At 43.2% G+C, this 22,241-nt stretch overlaps 1 protein-coding gene across 2 annotated transcripts in view; it reads left to right on the top strand.

Annotated features, from left to right (window-relative positions):
* Positions 1 to 22,241, top strand: part of LOC137047064 (NACHT, LRR and PYD domains-containing protein 3-like) — a 73,822-nt gene that overhangs the window by 29,822 nt on the left and 21,759 nt on the right. For both annotated transcript variants that reach the window (XM_067424605.1, XM_067424604.1), the window contains 3 exons: positions 13,321 to 13,494; positions 13,600 to 13,773; positions 13,879 to 14,052. In XM_067424605.1, the coding sequence (XP_067280706.1) occupies positions 13,321 to 13,494; positions 13,600 to 13,773; positions 13,879 to 14,052 (522 nt within the window). The remainder of the gene's footprint in view (positions 1 to 13,320; positions 13,495 to 13,599; positions 13,774 to 13,878; positions 14,053 to 22,241) is intronic.

Raw genomic sequence — 22,241 nt, 5'->3', positions numbered from 1 at the left:
CCAGCAGGCTTCCGTGCAGAAGGGCGATCTAAGGAACGTCCTTCTCGCTAAGAAGGCTGCTGGGAAGAAGTCCTAGCTGTGGTAGGGCTTCAGAGAGCGGTCCCCCTCGCGCGGGAACAACCGAGGTTGCCTCTCGCGCGACGCTCTCGAAGGGAAAACGATGTGGTAATCCCGCCGTCACAGACGCTTCGGGCCACATCGTTTTTCCTAGGGCACGTTTCGATCCAGTCGCCTCGAGTAAGACCTGCGACTGGGCGGGACGAGTGTCCAAATATCGAAAATCGTATTTCGTCCCCTGCCGGGCATCCGCTTCAGGGGACGGGAAACAAGACTCAAATAACACCCGAGACCAGCCTCGAGAGGCTGATTCCCTTAGTAGATTATCTCGGCGCATGGAAATGCCTTCCGAATATATCCACATGGGTCCTGCGTACTGTAGAAATAGGGTACAGACTGCAGTTCGATCACCCCCCTGCCAAAGTTCAATGTGGTGACATGGACCGCAGTGGTGCCAGAGCGGGTTCGGATAATGGAACAAGAAGTAAAATCCTTGCTGGCAAAGGGGGCCATAGAGTGGGTCCCGCTGTCGGAGAGGGAGGCCGAGTTCTACAGCCGGTACTTTATAGTTCCAAAAAAGGAAGGAGGGCTTCGGCCGATTTTAGATCTGAGGTATCTGAACCGGTCTCTGAGGAGATTCAGGTTCAAGATGTTGACCATTCCCACAATCGTGAGTCAGATCCAGCCCGAGGACTGGTTCGTCACGATAGATTTAAAAGACGCCTATTTTCATGTCTCCATCCTTCCATGCCACAGGAAGTTTCTGAGGTTCGCTTTCGGGGGCGAAGCGTACCAATATCGAGTGCTTCCCTTCGGTCTAGCTCTTTCCCCTCGCACGTTTACCAAATGTATGGATGCAGCTCTGGCTCCATTGAGACTTCAGGGCATCCGGGTACTAAACTACATCGACGACTGGCTTATACTGGCCCAGTTGTTCGAGATGGCAGTTCAACATCGAGATGTAGTTCTAGCACATATCCAACGCTTGGGGTTGAGGCTCAACAGAAAAAAGAGCGTGTTGGCGCCAGCTCAGAAAACGAGTTTTCTGGGGGTATTATGGGATTCGGTTTCGATGCGGGCGCAACTCTCCCCCGCACGAATCAAGACCATTCTGGCGGTAGTCTCAAGAATAAAGCTAGGCCAGAGTATCACTGTGAAACACTTTCAGATAGTGTTAGGGCATCTAGCGGCAGCGTCCAACATTATTCCGTTCGGCCTGCTACACATGAGAGCTCTACAGTGGTGGCTGAAAACCAAGGGGTTTTCCCCCAGAGGGAACCCATTCCGTATGATCAGAGTCACGCGCAAATGCCTTTGGGCTCTAGGTATATGGAAGAAAGCTTGGTTTCTGTCCCAAGGGCCAGTCTTGGGAGCATCATGTTGCCGGAAAACCGTTTCAACAGATGCTTCCCTTACTGGTTTGGGCGCGGTCATGGAAGGCCGCTTTGCGAGGGGTCCATGGGAGGACCATCATTCGACCTGGCACATAAACTGCCTGGAAATGATGGCGGTTTACAGGGCCCTCAGGAGTTTCCTCCCGGAGCTTCGCGGGTACCACGTTCTAGTCCGTACAGACAATACGGCAGTCACCCGTGGCGGTCACCCGTGGCAGGTCCCTCTGAGGAGGGACCTCCTATCGCAGGCAGGGGGCACAATATTTCACCCCCGCCCCGAAATCTGGAACCTTTGGGTCTGAGTACCGAGAGGAGGGCAGACGTTATAGAGACCTTGCTTAGCTCTAGGGCCCCGTCTACTAGAAGATTGTACAGCCTCAAGTGGAATGTCTTCGTCACTTGGTGTAGAGAACGTGAGGTGGACCCAGTTAACTGCCCAGTGGCTTCAGTACTGGAGTTCCTACAAGATCGTTTCTCTGCAGGGCTTACCCCGTCCACGCTTAAGGTGTATGTGGCAGCTATTGGAGCTTTCCACGCTCCGTTAGGTGATGGGCCTTTGGGTAGGCATCAATTGGTTGTACGCTTCCTTCGTGGGGCGCGTAGGTTAAGACCTGTAGTGCGTACCAGAGTTCCAACCTGGGATCTGGCAGTGGTTCTCGAAGGCCTGGCTGAGGCCCCCTTCGAACCACTCGAGGCAGCAGAACCTAAGAATCTAACGCTTAAAGTGGCGTTCCTCCTAGCTATTACCTCTCTCAGGAGAGTGGGAGATCTTCAAGCTTTGGCCATCACGCCAACCTGCTTGGAGTTTGCCCCGGGAGGAGTAAAGGCCGTACTGCACCCTAGGCTAGGGTATGTGCCGAAGGTTCTGTCCAGTACGGTCAGATCTTTGGTTCTTCAGGCATTTCATCCTCCGCCCCACGTGACGGCGGAAGAAGGGAGATTATTCCTTTTGTGTCCAGTTCGGGCCCTAAGGATCTATCTGGAAAGGTCAGCTCAGTGGAGGAAATCAGACCAGCTGTTAGTGTGATTTGGCTCACCCAAGAAAGGGCTGCCTGCATCAACCCCTACTATTAGTAATTGGATTGTGCAGGCAATAGCCTTGGCATATCAGGTGCGCAATCTGCCTTCACCTATTGCCTTGAGAGCCCACTCGACTAGAGGCATGGCCTCTTCGGTGGCCCTTCTGTCCGGAGTCCCTATGCAGGACATCTGTGAAGTGGCTGGCTGGGCTACTCAGCACACATTCATAAGGTTTTACAGCCTACACCTCCCTGCGACCCCCGGTGGCAGGGTACTCCAGTCCTGATTGTGCCTGGTCTCCAGCTCACAATAGGGCAGGCGAATCCTTGGTGTGGCCTAGTGGGTACTCGTTCCCCAAATCGTCGTTCCGACGCAGTGCGAAGTTCCCTCGATATAGGGAACGGCTCGGGTTATGTATATAACCCTTGTTCCCTGAGAGGGAACAAGCACTGCGTCTCGTCGCCACACCGCGTATTGCCTGAGAGCATTATGCTTCATCGCGATAATTGACGCTACTATGCGCCGGGCTCCCCTTTATAGCTTCCGGGTATGCCGTCACATCTACGTCATGACGTAGGACCAATAAGGATTGGACTAGTTTCATTCATACTTCAGACGCGTTCATGCTTAGGGAGTATCCCAAAATCATCGTTCCGACGCAGTGCTCGTTCCCTCTCAGGGAACAAGGGTTATATACATAACCCGAGCCGGTTTCTATAAATATTTTTGTTAATATATATATATATATATATATATATATATATATATATATATATATATATATATATATATATATATATATATATATGTATATGTGTGAGAGTTTTGTAGTGGGGTGTAAATGTATATACTTACCTGTATACTTACCCCTCCATGTTAAGGATGGTTTTAGCTAAAAAGGTGCGGGGCTTGATCTATATGAAGGGGCACCAGAGAAAGATCTGGGTCAGTTTCCCTGGCTAGCGAGCGTGCAAGTGTGGTGCCGTGAGCGATCTTCCTTTTAGTCGGTCTTCAAAGTAGTTGGAGTGTATGTATTTATATCTATATTTTCTTTTCTTTTGTTCTATTGCACAGTTTTGTTTTGTTGTATATAGCGTTGGGTCTGTTTTTACCTCTCAATTACTTTAAAATAAACATCACTTTACACTTTTTACATCTTTGCGCGTATTGCCATTATTTTGTTTGGAGTTATATTTTTTTGGGAAACCCAGTTTCACCTGACAGTGGGCCTGCAAAGACCCGTTGTCTCACATTTGGTGGCAGCGGTGGGATGGCTACTTGCAAATCTGCACAGAGGTGGAAAGCCTAGAATGGGGCTTCGATCACAGAGCAAGGTTAGGGGCGAGTCTGATGTGGCCTGGGATACGGCTGAGTCTACGGAGGAGGAGAGAGAGCTTCCACCAGTGCGTCCCAAGTCCGAGTCAACCCGATGACCCGAGTCCCCTGCGGCGACATCTAGAGGTGAGATGTATGCTGTGATGTGTGACTTTCTGAACGCACAGGAGCAGCGGGAGAACCGCTATGTGAAGGAGATACAGAGTCTACGAGAGTCGATTCTGCAAGCAGTCCGGCCGACAGAGGAGTTGAGTGAGGGCGGCAGTCCACGGATGGAGCTCCCTACACCAGCCCAGCGGAGGAGTAGGGCTTGTCAGAGAGACCGAGACTCACCGACTGACACCAGGTACTGCCAGCCAACACCACGAACGGAGCTGAGCTTCCCAGTCTTCCAACAAGGACAGGACGTGGAGAGCTTCCTTCACCTCTTTGAGCGGCTCGCTAGGACCTGGAGATGGCCAGAAGCGGAGTGGAGTTACCATCTGGTTCCACTGCTGTCTGGGCAAGCACTGGAAGCCTACCTGGCTATGGATGAGGAACAAGTGGAGGGTTATGCCGAGCTGAAGGAGGAGCTTTTGGAAAAATTCAACATTTCGCCGGAGACTTACCGCCAGCGTTTCCGAGCCATGTTGACTCCAGCTAGAGAATCACCGACGGAGACCTATAACAGACTGAGGAACCTGTACCTTCGCTTGGTGAGACCTGAGCTGCACACAAAGGAGGAGATCGGTGAGACAGTGGTCCTGGAGCAATTGCTGCCGGTCCTACCCTACGAGATTCGAGTATGGTTCTAGGAACATAAGCCATCAACTGGACTGGATGCTGTTAAACTGGCACAGCAGAATCTCAGTGCTCGCCAGGGTAGTCAGCATTCTCAACCTGTAAAAGGTAACTTTAAAAACACTTCTAATAGGTCTGGGGAACCTAACACTGACTTCAATGCTACTCAGGCACAGAGAGAGGCGCCTGAGAAAAGACTTAGGCAGTATTTTTACTGCCAAGAACTGGGTTACAAGGGAACAGTGTGTCCAGTTTGTAAGGCAAAATTGACTGGGTTTTGTTATGTCCCAAGGGAGGAGGACAATGACTACATTTACATGGACAGCTGTAATCTAATTATTGACCTTATTCTAAATAAGACAATATTCTGATTAAGGTGTTTACATGAGTTGCTTTTAGAGTACTCCGTTCATGTTCCCGTTTTACATGTGATAGAACATAGATCGATTATGGCACGTCATTACGTCCCCATGCCACGCTATGTTCTCCAACATCCAATCATTGACTTTGGCAGGTCTGTTAATTTTATGGGCTCAGGAAACCCGCTAACTTCACCTGCGGGTGTCGCTGTTGGACAGTTTTACTTTACATTAAGAAGTATAAAAAACATGCGTTTTTATAATGTTTTATATACATTTACGTTGATTTATTTTTGTAATATTATTATGTATTGTCTCTTTCTGTTTTTTGAAGAGACACTACCCCTCTTTCCTCCTTATTGACAGCCTACATTTAGAATAGCTTTGATTAATGATGAAAAAGGTTTAAAAATCGTGACTGTTTGGATTGTTTTTCATGCCGTCGAGCCACAGGCGTTCACTGAATGACCCATCTGGTTTGCGATTACAGATACAAACTTTAGTAAAAAAAAATTACTTTTACAATGAGCATAATAATTACAACAAAAATAAAAATATAGAGAGAGGACACAGTGTTCAGAATGAACAGTCAAGTCAAGCTAATCTCAAGCCATAGACTCTTTTAAGAAAGAACTAAAAACCTTTCTTTTTAAACAAGCATTTTTTACTTTTTGTAACTTTTTTTGTGTTCTTTACGGTTCTACATAAACGTAGGGTCCTCCTTAATATTTCTCTAATTTACAGAAAGTTTCTATCTTTTATCACTTTTAAGATACAGCCTTTTGAAATTAAGATGTAAAAATCGAACGTTTTAGGAAAAAACCTCTGGCGCCTAAAGGGTTAAATCATAACAGAATAACCTTTAAAGAATTAATTCAAAACTCATCTGATCCGTTCTTTTAATGAACGTTCAGTACAATCTCTTATCAACTCTCAAAGCTGTTATTCTTTCTAACAAATCTCTGGCAAGGTTACTCTTCTGGCCACAAAGAGTAAACTTTCCGAGCTATTGGGATATTAGTTAAAGTATTCAAAGATACTCATGAGAGCTGTAGCTAGATCTGAACATTAAAGTGACTTATGTCCTGTGAGCAGTAACAATGACAATTAAACATGGATACAATGGTTTTAATAATTGATACTACGAATACATACGACTAGATAAAGAATGCATGTATATACAGAATAACGATAGGTAACGAAACAGAAAAGGAGAAAGAAGAGAAAGGAAGGGTTCAGAATGGCATTTCACAAACATTACTACAGAGAGCCAGCAAAGAACAATATCACCTTAAACAGGGTTACTAGTCTTAAACGCATCTAAATTTCGATGGAATTTATACTTGCATGGGTTGCTTTGTGTTGAGTATAAAATAATGCGTGTGGGTCCTCTCAGAGTGTTCTGTGAGCTGGAGCGCTCTCTCTCAGTTCTTCCAAGTGATCTCCGATCAGCGGGAAGTTTGAAGGTAGTTTGAAAGTGAATTTTGCCTAAAGAGAGGAAGGTTTCCTTTGAAGTTGTGGAAGTTCCTTGACCATTGAGGTGGTGCTCAGTGCCTGTCCGCTTTTGTCCAAGGACTGAGTAGCGGAGCGCACTGACTTCAAAGGAAACAACCACTCTGACTTCACCTCCTAGCCAGGGCTGAAGCCTCATGACAAGAGGTGAGCCGGCTTCAGAGGACGGGAGGAAAGGTCCGAGGACGAGTAGAGAAGAGCCCAAAGAAATGTTTCCATTTGTCTTTTAAGACAATTAATCCACACCCCTTCTGGGTTAGTTTACCCAATCCAGAGGGTGAATTCTGAGCGGGAAAAATCCTCTTTGTCTCTGTTTACGACCTACTTTGTATGTTTTATCAGGTGTCGTAAAGGGTGTTGATTTTATAGTTTTACTCCCAAGTTTGCTAAACGTATTAATGATACATTTCATAATCCTATTCTGTGCATCATTGATTAAGACAAAGAGAGAGAGGAATATTTAGATATCAAACACGTTATGGCTGGGAGATATTAAAGCAAAGATACATTCTTACACAGGAATACAAGCATTTAAAATGAACTTACATTGTTTATACATCATGACTATGTTGGTATGACATAGGGAGCATACATACACACAATGATACCTCATATACAGTCTGGAATAGTTTTAATTAAAGCTTCATAAGGAAAGTGTGTGTGTGTGTGTGTGTGTGTGTGTGTGTGTGTGTGTGTGTGTGTGTGTGTGTGTGTGTGTGTGTGTGTGTATTGGGAAGAGTCTCGGGCGTATCTCTGTCTGAGAGAATGTGAGAGGGGGAACAGGGTTCAAGTCATGTGACCAGATAACAATCTGATTGAAGTTGTCACAGTTTTCCAAAGATACTGCCTGTCTCATTTCAGCTGGGTCATAAAAACTGTCTGAGGTATCAACTTCTCCAGACTCGTTGGCATCGGGCCCCTAATTTATATGTGGCTAAAAGCTATACACCCTAAACATCAGAATTGACTCATCTTTGATCCTGATGAGAGAGACTCCAGACGCTACACTCAGGTTAAAGATTACCACTCTTTCTATGCAACCTGGGCCACAGATTTTCACTTTATTGAAAACTTTATTGTTTTCAATAAAGAAAACAATAAATAATTTCATGCATGTCATCATTGCGTGTCATCAAAACATCATTGGGTGATGTTTTGTGTGCGTGAACAGCGTGCGTGTGTGCGTGCATGCACGATTTAAGGGCTGGGTGGAGTGTACATATCTGATGATGATAAGTGGGTGGGAGACAACCACAACTGATGATTATTGGGTTTGGGGGAGTTCACACACACACACACACATGCACACACACCCAAGTGAGCACATTGTAGCATTAATTGAGCTGTTTTAAGCTAAGGTCCTCACCAGGCATTAGACAAAAGGGCTTAAATTCAGGTAATTTTTTACTGAAGTAGGAACTTCTACTTTTACTAAAGTAAACATGTCTCTGGTTATTTGTAGCCTACTTTTACTTAAGTACTGGGATTCAGTACTTCCTCCACCACTGGTGATGCATTATACTTGTAGCTCAACAATGGCTCGTTGGACGCTCGTTGGGTGACTGCTTTAATTGTGAGAAACGCCCCTAAAACATCTATCATACAAAATAATAGTTTCCTAAGATTATATTCCTAACAATAAAATAATGTATTTCCTTGCAGATACAGTGATAGAGAATGCCTTATACTCGTAGCTCCACAGCGGCTGGCTGAACTGAGGGGTGAGTCGCTTTGTGATGTAAACTTCCCTCTTCGCTTGATTTGCTACAAACATTTTGTAGCACGCACCCCTTTCTAATGTTTGATACCTGTCAAGCACCCCCACAACCTTATTTTGGTTAAACGTCACATTTTTAATAGCAATAACTAAATACAAATATTCTCTGTATATAAGAAAAAAATTAACATTTCAGTTGTAATATATACAGCATAGAGTTAGGGGAGTTTGGAGCATGCTCCCCCGATACATTTTTTGAATTTTCTGATCTACATATGAGCATTCTAAGACATTTGAAAGCCTGAAAAATTATGAAAAATAGCTTTAAAACTAAGTCAGTGCACAGTAAATTATTTGTCAATTCCTGCTCTCTCCTCATCTCCATTCTTATTTTGCCCTGTCTTTTCCCCTCCTAAAGCATTCAACAAAACATAGGATAAATTTATAGTTAGAATATTTTTTTATCTGAAGAAAACATATTCATTAATGTTTCTTGTCCTCTCACATTGACAGTATAGTTAATGAACACATTAAATCACATTAAAAATTAAACAACGGCTTATTAGTTTCACTGATTATTTTTATCAGTAGTTTAACATTTTAATCCTAAAACAGCTGCCAAATATGAAATACTTAGTTTAGATACCACACCATACCTGGAGGAGGTCCATATTCCACGAGTAAGAATATAGTGTGGCCCCTTTAAAATATGCACGTTCCTCATTGAACTGCCGGTATTTTGTGTGTGTGCGGCGAACTGTGATTCACATAAACAGTGAGAAAAACATGGACTCGAGAGTGCTGTTGTTCAGAAAAGTAACCTGCATATTAGTTTTAGCCGATTGTAATTTAGTTCAATAAAACACATGTACTGTAAGCGGTGATGGTGTTAATTATTTACCTGAGTGAGAGAGAGCTTGCAGTGAATCGCGCTCGGACTGCAGAGAATGTGCTCAGTGAAAAAAAAACGCACCTTTCTTTCGACCTAAAATGAAAAGGGCAGGGCTTTGACGTAGATGCGCTTGTAAAATGAAATGAAAATATGATTTACTATAATTTACTACAGCTTGTAATGTGAAATTTGTATTTATCAATAATACTCTGACATGTGAATTTTATCCAAGTTAGATACATAAAAGAAAAAAGAAAAAAAGAGACAATTTTCTGCCATTACAAACATTATCTCGCCCACCCTGAAAGAGAACCGCTGGGCTAGAGGATGAGCTGTCAATCTAGAACTAGTGGACCAATGGTGATGCTAAGACCTGCCCCTGATTTACATGAAACTCTAGTGGGAACATTTGGAAGCACAAGTGCAGAATGTGGAAACGAGCAAAGAAGAAAAGAGCACAGGCCTACAAAAAAAAAATGAAAATAAGAGCAGAAAACATGATTTTATGTGCGATTCAGATAATTTTGAATTCATTATTCAGTTATGAGCAATATCATGTTAAACTTGTTTAAAGGTTTGATTTACAACTATTGCTTTAATCAGTCTCTAATCATTCCCATATACTGATTGGCTTCATCACTCTGTCACGTGAAAGTTAGCCGGCCCGAATTCCAGGCATGCTTCGTCAACCGAAAAGGCATGCAGGTCCCCTATCTTCTTGATGGAGGCCAAAGCGATCAGGAGTGCAGTCTTCATTGACAGGAACTTAAGATCGACTGACCGCAAAGGCTCAAAGGGAGCCCTCTACAGAGCTTCTAAAACTACTGTGAGGTCCCAAGAGGGTACAAGGGGAGCGCAAGGAGGATTTTGTCTCCTGGCCCCCCTCAGGAACCTGATAACCAAGCATTACCTTCTTGTTCTCCACAAGGTCAAGGTAGGCTGATATAGCGGCCACTTAAACCTTCAAGGTGGAAGGAGACAGCCTTCTTTCCAAGGCTTCCTGGAGAAACAAGAGCACGGACCTGATTGGGAATTTCCAGGGGCACTTCTAAACAGGACAATATTGCAACAAAATTGGATTTATCTCTACTGTGCGTCTGGATAAAACGGTGATGTTATTAGATTATTTTAATTTATCATATAGCGACAATGTTGTTTAAGACCTAATAAAATGATTTTATTTGGATATTTAGTTAAAAAACTTAGATCAAAATTTTAGTGTCCCCAACTGAGCAAGCCAAGCCAAAGGCGACAGTGGCAAGGAACCAAAACTCTTGGGAGAAACCAGGCTCTGTCAGGGTGCCAGTTCTCTGGCCTATTAACAAACAGTGTATGATTATGATTACTAGACTAACCTGGTGGTTGATGTATGCTACTGTGGCCGTGTTGTCTGACTAGCACGTGTTGACCCCTGAGCAATGCTCAGAAGCGGTGCAAGGGGAAAACCGTACTGCCAGCAACGTAAAGACGCGAGGGGACAGAGCTAGCCTGAATGGGAGAACCGCGTACTGATATGTCTGTGTCAAGAAAGGAAGGAGTCATGGAAGTAGGCATCCTTCAGGTCGATTGCTGCAAACCAATCTGCTGGACGAATGCATTCAAAAAGCCGCTTCGCTGTAAACATCCTGAACTGAAGCCTGTGAAGGGATCTGTTCAGGACGCACAGAGGCCTGTTGCATAAAGCTAGTTGAACAAACTCTGAGTTTCAGAGTAGGTTTAGAGTTGACAAATCCAGATAAATCCAACCTGGATTAGATCATGACGTGATTCAAAGAAATATGTCTAATAATTATAGGTTCACAAAGAGCTCAAATGAATACACATTGTTTAAAAGAATTATGAATGCATATATTATATTTACTTTTTGGCTACTTGTCAATCAATATAGTATGCCTATTTATATTAACATATTATGTTAATTCAAAGGGATTATAATTCATATAATATAAATATAATAAATAATTAACACCAAAAGATTTTAGAGAATTTAAAGAATTAGCACCACAATTTTATTTCTAAAGTTTTTCCATTATGAACTGCTTTAATTTGGAATGAGAGATACAGGGGGTGCCATCACCATGTTGTAAGTTATGGTGATAAACACCATGGAGATAAACACAGCTAAAAACCAATCCATCTTCTTGAGCCCGAATAACCAGAGTTTGCTCAAACTAATCTCAAATTTACCTGGGTAACAACTGAAACCAGCTTTGTGCAATAGGCCACAGGACCAGGATCGGTCGTAAACCACCGGTTTTCTTGGGTACAATAAAGTTAGGGTTGTAGAATCTGGGCTTCATTTGGAGGAACAGGCTCAATCGCACCCTTCGCAAGCAGGGTGGCAACCTTTGCATGCATGACGGGCATTGGGCCTCACCATGGTGTATTAGACTTCAGGAAACAGGGGGGACCCTGAGCAAACTGAATATCAGCTGAGCCTAATAGTCTTTGTGTCGTGCGATGTGGGGCACAGTCATCAACCGCGTCCTGACAGAGGAGACCAGGGAAGGACATGCTCTGAGAGCAGACTGGCATCAGAGAGGTACAATAATGGCGTTGCCCGGGGGCGGCGCAGACTGTAGTCCATAGTCTCTAGGTGCTCAGGGATGGGCATGTTAGGTCTTTCTTTAACCACATTAGTGTGGATCAAAAGTTTCTCCCCCAGCCCTCCACCGGGAGAAGGAGTGGCCCTGTTCCCATCTCCTGGAAATAACTACCCATCCCTCAGCTCAAAACAGCAGGAGTTTCTTTGTGGGCTGCAGGACTGGAGCGGACTGGGGCGGCCTCCTCTTTGGCGAGCAGGCTGAGCAGGCTGAGGCAACTGTGCCGGCGGCTGGATGGAGGCAGCAGCTGGCCGCCGGGGCAGTATATGTTAAATAGACTCAGTCTGCTTCTGGATGGTTGAGAACTGTTGGGTCTACCACACCACCGAGTAGCCCCTCCTTCGATATAAGAGTATAGGGTTACATTATTCAAATTCCACATGCCCATGGCATTGGCACTGCCATTGGGTGTTTTCTATATCTCGAATATGATAGGCTTCTAAGCAACCCCCCCCCCCCCCCCCCCCCCATTCTTCAGTCACTGACATTACTCGGAGTGACTGAACGAAAGGAAACTTGATTTCTTAAGTTAGTTTTATTTACTTAAAAAATGTATACGTGTGTGACATGCTTTACACTCAGCGTCTGTCTTGTCCAGTTTCTGCTTACCAGTTTGCTCATAAAAGCTGAAATTTGGCACCTCCCCTATTTTTAACTAGTGCGACAAGCACATTATTAATTATATTACATATTTTATATTTAAAAAAATGGATATTTGACAGTAGCAGTAGCTTGAGTTGGAATGTAGATACATTTATTTTCATTAACACAAAGAGAAACATCTGTAAAATGTTAAAACGCATTTTGAAAGGGTAGGGCATAAAATGTGAATATTCTTACTGAGTTAGAACTATAATTAACCATTTGTCTTCCACAGTGTCATACATTTAGTTTGTGATAACATTAACCACAGGCAAAACCACGCATGGCACTTCACTACCATGGTAAAAAAAAATAGCAATATGGTTAATATGGTATCTAGAATGGCTTTATGGTAATTGATCTATAAACAGCAATAGACACGTTGCTGGCCATTTGACGTATATCCCGTGAATAAAAATAATGAAGAACGAATGACAAGGGAGCGCAAAAAAATGAACAAACAGTACAGTACACATATCTAACATGTATAGAGCAAAATCAAAACAACATTGGCATTAATTTTCAGGCCTTCCTACTTAGGTCTCTCCAGTGCTGGAAATATGATCTAATATTAACATGCATCATAAAGCTCTTTCCTGATCATAATCCGGCGATATTCCTCTGACCTTTTATCTTTAGTAATGTCTCTCAGCCATCTCTCTTTCTATAGTCTTTCTTTTGATTGGCTCATTGTCTCTCCTCCCCCATCATGAGTGGACACCCCCCTGCTGACTGGTTACAAGTGTGTTTTGGTGGTGGGTCCGATAAACTTTCAACAGTGTTTCGCAAACATCATTCACTGCAACTTTAATGAACTTGAATGATGAAATGATTGAACTTTCTTTTAAAATATGGAAATTGTTACATTTTTTTCAACTTTTATTCAGGCTGGAATGTTAAAAAATATTTTGTTCCAGGTTCCTGAAGATAGACAACTGACAACTTTCTTTACGTTTGTTTATTGTTATTTCTTTATTGTTTTAATGTTATATTATTTAATCTTTTCTAGTCTCGCTGGCTGTAATCTCACTGATCAGTGTTATGAGAGTTTGTCATCAGTTCTTCAATCCTCAAACTGTGCCCTGAGAGAGCTGGACCTGAGCAACAATGTCCCGCAGGATTCAGGAGTGAAGCTGCTCTCTGATGGACTAAAGAGTCCAAACTGTCATCTGCAGATACTGAGGTATTTAAAAACATAAGAGAGATAATTTACAGTCCGATGGTGATAATGTCGGTGTGTGTTTGTAGATGATCTGACTGTTGATGTGTGTGTTCTTCTCTCTTCCAGTCTTACTCACTGTAATCTCACTGTTCCTTGCTGTGAGAGTTTGTCATCAGTGCTTCAATCCTCAAACTGTGCCCTGAGAGACCTAGACTTGAGTAACAATAACCTGAAGGATTCAGCAGTAAAACTGCTCTCTGATGGACTGAAGAGTTCAAACTGTCATCTGCAGATACTGAGGTATTTAAGAACATATGCGAGATAATTTACAGTCCAATGGTCATAACGTTGGTGTGTGTTTGTAGATGATCTGACTGTTGATGTGTGTGTTCTTCTCTCTTTCAGTCTTACTCACTGTAATCTCACTGTTCCTTGCTGTGAGAGTTTGTCATCAGCTCTTCAATCCTCAAACTGTACCCTGAGAGAGCTGGACTTGAGTAACAATGACCTGCAGGATGCAGGGGTGAAGCTGCTTTTTGGTGGATTGAAGAGTTCAAACAGTCAGCTGCAGATACTGAGGTATTTTTGTTATAGTATTTTTATAAAGGTTTTAACATTTTACAAAAAGTTTAAAGAAAAAGCACATTAAAAAATAAAATACGCCCCCCCCCAAAAAAAGCAAAAGCAAATCAATAAATAATATGATATCAGTAATTTAAATTGTAAATAATTATTATCATCATCCTCATCAACCATTAATTATGAAAAAATAGTTGAATAAACAAAGGTAAAAACACTAAACAAAACTAGAAAGGGAACTAAGAACAACCAGGGAGTATATGCAGTTTCAGTGATAAACTACAAACAAACTCTCTCCGTGGACTCTCTCCATGTGCAATATTCCAGTAATTTAGGTCAACCAGTTCTTGAACTGAGGAGCATCAATGGACTTCCATAGTCTTAGAATAATGCTCTTGGCAATAATGATTCCATAAATAATGGTACTTTCTACAGAGACACTATAGTCTGACATAGAAACAGATTATCCAAATAGTGCGATTTCTGGATCAGGCTTAAGCACAAAACCGTACATGTCAGAAAACCACTTAAATATTTTACACCAAAAATCATAAAGTTTAGGGCATGTCCAGAAGAGATGGGTAAGAGAGCCCTCTGCAGATTTACACCGGTCACACGTAGAAGAAATTGTGGGAAAAATTCTATGTAATTTAGATTTTGAATAGTGCAATCTATGCATCACTTTAAACTGAATTATCTGATGCCTAGAATTAATAGAACAAGAATGAATCCTGCTAAGGCTCTCCTCCCATACTTCATCTCCTATCTGTATACCCAATTGTTCCTCCCAAGCAGCTTTCAAAGAATGTGTAGAATAACTAATTTCTTCAGAAAACACAGTCACAAAATTTGAAATCAAATGTTTGGAATCAGGTGAACCCAAAAATAGCCTATAAATCCGTTTTTTCTTCCGGCAGGGACTCAAAACTAGGCACTGAGTGACGCAAATAATTTTGAATCTGTAAATGTCGAAAAAAAGTGTGTTGTGGGAAGGGAAAATTTCTCTTTTAGTTGAGACAAAGAAGCAAAATGCTTATTAATATATACATCCTCTAAGGTAACAATACCATTCAGCCTCCACATGTTGAATGTTGCATTTGAGAGAGAAGGGGGAAATGAATGATTGCAATATACTGGGGCAAAAATAGCAGTGTCAGCTATTAAAGCTAGCTTAATTTGATGCCATTTTTTCAAACAGTTTGAAACAAGAAAATAATCGAACTTAACAGATGCAGCCAATACAAAAGCTGAAAAGAGGAGTGCTGGGAGCGAACTGTTTTTAACAGCATTTTTTGTCAATAGCAACCCAGGGGGAAGTGTCAGTTGAGATTTCTGTATTATAATCCTCTTGCCAATAAACAAATCCCCTCGCATTTGCTGCCCAGTAGTAATGCAAGAAACAGGGAAGCCCTAGCCCACCCCTCTCTCTTGGTTTCTGCAAATGTATTTTGGATATTCTGTGGGCTTTAAAGCCCCAGATAAAGGGTATAATTATTAAATCTAATGTTTTGAAAAAAGCCTTTGTCAAGAAGATAGGTAGATTTTGGAAGAGATACAAGAATCTAGGTAGAGAAACCATTTTAAAGACCCTGTAAAGTCAAAATTAACCACCCCCACTTGCGGGAAAGCTACCTGCGCTTCACTCAAATGCCATACTCACCGTTAATAATCACACAAATTATTAAACCCAGAGGCATATTAAGGTTACTTTTATCATGTAAACTACCTATACAACATGTTATATGCATGTGTTTTTGGGACAGAGGAGAAAACGGTCGCATTTACAGCATATATGCTTCCCAAAGCACGAGAATGACAGTGTCGGAGGAGAACGAGCCGGGGTTCATCTGCGCGAGACGAACGCTGCCGGTGTGAATGCACAACAGCGCACGGCTCCCGCTCTCCATACGCACTGCTCCTGCCGGCCCTGCCAACGCACTGCTTGCACGTGCAGTGTGAAACCGGTGTTAGAGGACATTGACATATTCGATAACCAACAACCTCCCCCTCGATCTGCAACAGATTGGTCCGTGCTTTTTTCCTCTCCGTTTTATGCAATTTAGCTAGTTATGTAACTAGCATAAATGTAGTCAAATAAAGTTAGGCTAGCAATAACATATAGAATAAAGTGTATTTTGCCACTTTATAGTCACATATAACTAAAAGATATAATACAGATATTACAGTTATAATATATACAGGTTTACAGATATAGTAGTTGAAATCACTTGTTTAAGGAATCATATTGATGTAACTTATATAAACAAAACAAAATCACGTTAGAGGGTTGCAGGATTTAGTTACTGTGAACTATAACGTTACCTCCTGTAATTATAACACAAGCACACAAGGAAACTTACACTCATTGTTGGGCTCGTAATGTTATTGCGGATGATGTCGGCACCGGCTGTCGGCGAGACGGGAGGATGAAAGCGGTGGATAGTCGGTTCAGCCTCATTCACCAGTAACAGCGGATTATCAGTGAATCCCAGTTGTCTCTGACAAAAGTTTATAAAACTATCCTGTGTAAAATGATCACTACAGACGCGGTTGTCGGTGGTGATCCTCAGCTCTCCATCAAAGTGGCTCTTCATAAAATGAATCCACCTCTTCTTGATATGATTGTTTTTCGGATATTTAAATAAGGACACCGATCTGTTTTGTTAGTGTCTACATCCAAGTAATGCATTTCCACAACGAAGGCATAGCTAGCTAGCAAACTGTAGGCTATATTAACTAATAGTACTCGCGATTGAGCGGCAAACTGATGTGAATATGCTCTAGTTATGTGCCTCAGTGGCTACAGTGCATCATCGACAGTAGGGGCGGAAAAATCCGGAGCACAGCAATGGTGAATAACTGTTTAACGGTCTAACTCCACAAATTTAGTCATTTACAGTTGACAGTCTTTGCAATGTGTTTTAGTAATACATTTCTAAAATGTATAATGTGTTTAGAATTTTTTCATAGAATTGCCTTTACAGGGACTTTAACATAGTTAATGCAGCCTACCATAGAAAGAGGAAGAGTCCTCCATTTACCAATGTCTATCTTTAGATCCTCCAATTTCTGAAGAAAATTTAACTTAAAAATTTATTTAGGGTTTTTGGGCAAAACAAATCCAAGATACTTAAGTTTGTCTGTGATTTTGAAAGGGAAATTGTGAAGGAATTCAGTATCAAGATCAACACTTATCAAGATCAGCCAATTAATTGTGTATCCAGAAACTGTGCCAAATGATTTTATAAGTTCTAACAGTAAAGGGACTGACCGCTCAGGATTCGACAGAAAGAGAACAACTTTATCTGCATATAATGAGATGTTATGATTAAGATTTCCCAGTCTTACAGGCTCGATAGATGGATGATTTATAATTTTAATCCCAAGGGGTTCGATTGCAACTGCAAAAAGCAGACGGCTGAGGGGACATCCCTGACGTGTCCCTCGGTGTAATAAAAAGGGCTTTGACTTGATTTGTGAGTACGCAAGAGATTAGGTGAGCATATAATGTTGTAATCCATGACACAAAACGACTAAAAAAAACCACACTCTTCCATAATTTTTTCCATATAAGGCCATTCAACCTGATCAAAGTATTTTTCTGCATCTAAGCACAGAGCAGCCGCTTTAGAGCCTTTCTTAAACTTATGGTACATTATATTCATTAATTTTCTAACATTAAAAAAAAAGAAAATCTATTAGGAACAAAACTAGTTTGGTCCTTATATATTATGGATGAAATGTATTTATTTAACCTATTAGCTAATACTTTAGTAAAAATGTTATTGTCAGAGTTAAGTTATGTAATAGACCGGTAAGATGAGGGCTTAGTCTCATCCCTACTCTCTTTCAGTATTAGTGAGATGTTAGCATCATATAGTGTGTCAGGGAATTTTTACCTTTCAAGAGAATGAGTGAACATCCTCAGTAAGAAGGGAGCCAGTCTCCCTGAATACCTTTTGTATAGTTCAATACCAAAGCCATCTGGCCCTGCCGCCTTGCCATTAGGAAAAGATTCTATAGCTTCAATTCTTTAATCTCTGGGATAGTAATATCAGAGTTTAAAGCCTCACAGGCAGCATCACTCAATTTAGGAAGATTTAGAGGTCCTAGCCAATTGGAGATGTCTTCTCTTGCTCTTGATGTATATAATTCGTCATAATATTCCCTAAAGCGACCATTTATACATTTAGGATCCACAAGCATGTCCCCTGCTTTTGATTTAATTTTGTATATGGCTTTATTAGCTTGTAAACCCCTCAGCTGTCGAGCCAGCAATCTATGGGACTTATCCCCCAACTCAAAATATTTTTGTCTTATCTTATCCCACGCTTGTCCTGATAAAATAGTATTATATTCATACTTTAATTTTAGAATATTCTGTAAGGTAGAGGGACTAGTGGAAATTCTATAAGAGGGTTCCAATTGAGATAATTCCTCTTCTATTTCTGAAAGTAGTTTCTACGTTTGTCTCATCTAGCTTTAGACTCAAAAGAGATAACGTGTCCTCTGATCAAAGCCTTCATTCAAGATTCCCATAAAGTGGAGTCAGTGACTTCGAAGTTATCATTGGTATCTAGAAATTCTAAGATCTTTTCAGATATAAATTGGCAAAATGGTACATCAGAAAGTAGAGAAGGGTGAAAATGCCAACAATGTGGTTTAAACTTTTGACCAAGATCAAGAACCACTGAAGTTGGAGAATGATCAGAAATTATGATATTATGATAGTCAGAGGAGATCAGGTTTAGGGGTGGGATGGTATGGATTTTTTTTTGCGCGGTTGAAAAGCAAGAAATTCACGCGGTTCTGCGGTAAACCTGTGAAATTTAAAGAAATAAAAGATTTGCAAGAAGCGTTGCGCCAGCCCCCTGTTGCACGTCTTGTTGTGAGTGTGACACACACATTAATATTTTTCTATAGTTTGCTCTGTATATTAAATTCAGAGTATAAATAATGCATATATGCATTTTTAAATACTGTACTGTATTCCAGATATATATAGCCTACATTTTACAATAATAAACGCTCAAACATCCTGTAAGGATGCTGCGTGTTTAGCCTATTTTCCGTCAGTGAAACAACACATAGCCTACAGCCTGTAAAACTGGCTGTAGAATTATTATTTTTTATTTTATTTAAATGATTATAAGTAAATCATGGTAATCTTAAGAATATAAGAAAAATAAATATTTGTTTAAAAAATATTTGTTTTATAGCCTATTGCCCCGCAAAGATGCGTCATGCCGGTTTGCGCTTTGAGATGAATGTGGGACACGAGCTGGATAGACACCATCTCGAATATCTTCGTCTTCATGTTTTCTCTTGATGTTGCAAAGCAACACTTGTTGTAAAATGTCTGAAGAGTGAATTTTATCTTCCACAAAGTCAAGACATTTAAGCTATGTTTGATTATGCACTGCTAGAGAGCGTCTCAGGTTACGTATGTAACCATGATTCCCTGAGAGGGAACGAGATGCTGCGTCGAAACGCTAGGGGACGCCTCTGCGTGCCATGTCATGAAGCACTTGTGTAATCAGTCCAATAGCGGGACGATACGTCACGGGCGGGTGACGTCATCGACCAGGAAGCTATAAAGCATGCCTGGACCAAACAGTCACTAGCTTCTGAAAAAGTCGAACAAATCGATCACAGGCATGCCGGGAGTATGGCATCTCGACGCAGCGTCTTGTTCCCTCTCAGGGAACCATGGTTACATACGTAACCTGAGACGTTCCCTATCTCGAGGGAACTTCGAGCTGCGTCGAAACGCTAGGGGACCTCAATACCCACGCCGCCAGAGTCCCAAATGTCTGTTTGTGTGATTTAACCCAGAAACACCCGGGACCCCGGAGTAGAGGCTACGTCCAGATTGTAAAACCTCACAAATGTATGCGGAGAGGACCACCCAGCCGCATCACAAACCTCTGACAGTGAAACTCCCGAAATAAGAGCCATAGAGGCAGCCATACTCCTAGTAGAGTGGGCGCGGACCCTCATAGGTGAAGGATGTCCGACCGACTCATAAGCGAGCGAGATAGCCTCGACTATCCACTTGCTAAGCGTCTGCTTTGAAGCCGATTTTCCCTTACTCGAGGACCCAAAACATACGAACAACTGTTCTGATTTTCGCCACAGGGCAGCTCTGTGGACATATGCATCTAGGGCCCTGACCGGACATAGCAGATTTAGCTTTTCTTGGTCTTGACTAGTGAACGGAGGCGGACAGAAAGCCTGCAGCATTACTGGTCCCGGCACGTTGGTCGGGACTTTGGGAACATATCCTTCCCTCGGGAAGAGAAATGCTTTCACCATTCCTGGTGCGAATTCAAGGCAAGAAGGTGCTACTGATAGAGCCTGTAGGTCTCCTACTCTTTTCAGTGATGAAATCGCTAGTAGAAACACTGTTTTTAGTGTGAGGAACTTTTCTGACACTTCCTCTAACGGCTCGAAGGGAGCCAACATAAGGCCTTCCAGCACTATGGCCAGGTCCCAAGTCGGCACCCTGGAGCGTGCCGCAGGTCTGAGCCTCAAGGTACCACGGAGGAAACGCGTGACCCACGGGTGTCTCCCTAATGATGCGTTATCTAATGGATTACGATACACAGATATCGCCAACACATACACTTTCAGAGTCAACGGGGATAACCCTGCGGAGAATTTTTCTTGCAAGAACTCGAGAACTGAACCGACCGGGCAGTTAACAGGGTCCAAAGTCTGGTGCGTACACCAGGCGACAAAAACTCTCCATTTGAGTGCGTAAAGCCTCCTTGTGGATGGTGCTCTGGAGTGCAACATGGTCTCTATCACCTCAGTCGATAGACCCGTGTTTATGAACAAGCCCACAGTTTCCACAGTTCCGGGCGCGGGTGCAGTACTGACCTCCCGGCCTGTGAAAGAAGATCCCTCCTGACTGGGATTTCCCAGGGAGCACCCTCTAGGAGAGACATGATGTCTGAGAGCCATACTCGGCCCGGCCCGGCCCGAACGGGGCTACCAATAAGAGCTGAACCCCGTCCCGGCGGACTCTCTCCAGCACTCCTGGGAGCAACGCTAGAGGGGGAAAGGCGTACAGACGCAGCCTCGGCCACGTCTGTACCGTCGCGTCCAGCCCCAGTGGGGCTGGATGTGTGAGGGAAAAGAATGCTGGACAGTGTGTCGTCTCTCGAGACGCAAACAGATCCACCTGGGCTCGCCCAAAGCGGATCCACAGCTCCTCCACCACCTCGGGGTGGAGCCTCCATTCCCCCGGCACCACTCCCTGCCTCGACAGGGAGTCTGCCGCTACATTCAGGACCCCCGGGATGTACATCACCCTGAGCGAGAGCATCTTGCCTTGGGCCCATATTAGAATGTGATGCTTCCACAGCCGACGCGATCTCAATCCCCCCTGGTGATTTATATACGAGACCACCGAAGTGTTGTCTGACCGAACTAACACATGGCGGCCCCGTAGGTCTGGGAGGAAGTGTTTGAGTGCTTGAAACACAGCCATCAGCTCCAGCTGGTTTATGTGCCAGGAGAGCTGATGGCCCCTCCACAGACCTTGGGCCGAGCGGCCACTCATGACCGCTCCCCAGCCAGTTAGGGAGGCATCCGTCGTTAGCATCACGCAACGACAAGGAGCCCCCAGAACTGGACCTTGGGAAAGGAACCAAGGATCTTTCCACTTCACCAAGGCACGTAGGCAGCGCCGCGTGACCTTGATAAGGCGAAAAGGGTTTCCCCTCGGGGAGAACCCCTTGGTCCTGAGCCACCACTGCAAGGGTCTCATGTACAGCAGGCCAAAAGGTATCAAGGATATTTGAGATCCGAGGATCATCGATCGGGCCAACGCAGCAGCGTAGCCTCTCGGGCGCCCCCTCCGTGGAGGAGTAGGACGCAGAAGAGGCGGGACACCCGCAACAGGAGGAGGGACATCGGGGAGAAGAGCCGCTTCCAGCGCCGGAAGCGGGGTGGTGAGTCTCCGCCCCCGGGGGCGCGGAAGTGATGTAAATGTGTCCCCTCCTTTGTTTTTCTGTTGTGTTTCTTTTATAATAATAATTATAGAATAAAGAATAATTATAAGAATAAAGCGCCCCACCCTCAGGTTAGTGCGCCGAAGCATGCATGTTACATGAAGCAATGAGGCACTGAAGACAGCGGGTGAGTCCCCTTTTAGGGCAAACATTCTTCTTTTTAATGCCGTA

Source organism: Pseudorasbora parva, chromosome 18, assembly GCF_024679245.1.
Source record: "Pseudorasbora parva isolate DD20220531a chromosome 18, ASM2467924v1, whole genome shotgun sequence".
NCBI classification, from domain to species: domain Eukaryota; kingdom Metazoa; phylum Chordata; class Actinopteri; order Cypriniformes; family Gobionidae; genus Pseudorasbora; species Pseudorasbora parva.
This window is presented reverse-complemented; position numbering and strand designations above follow the sequence as displayed.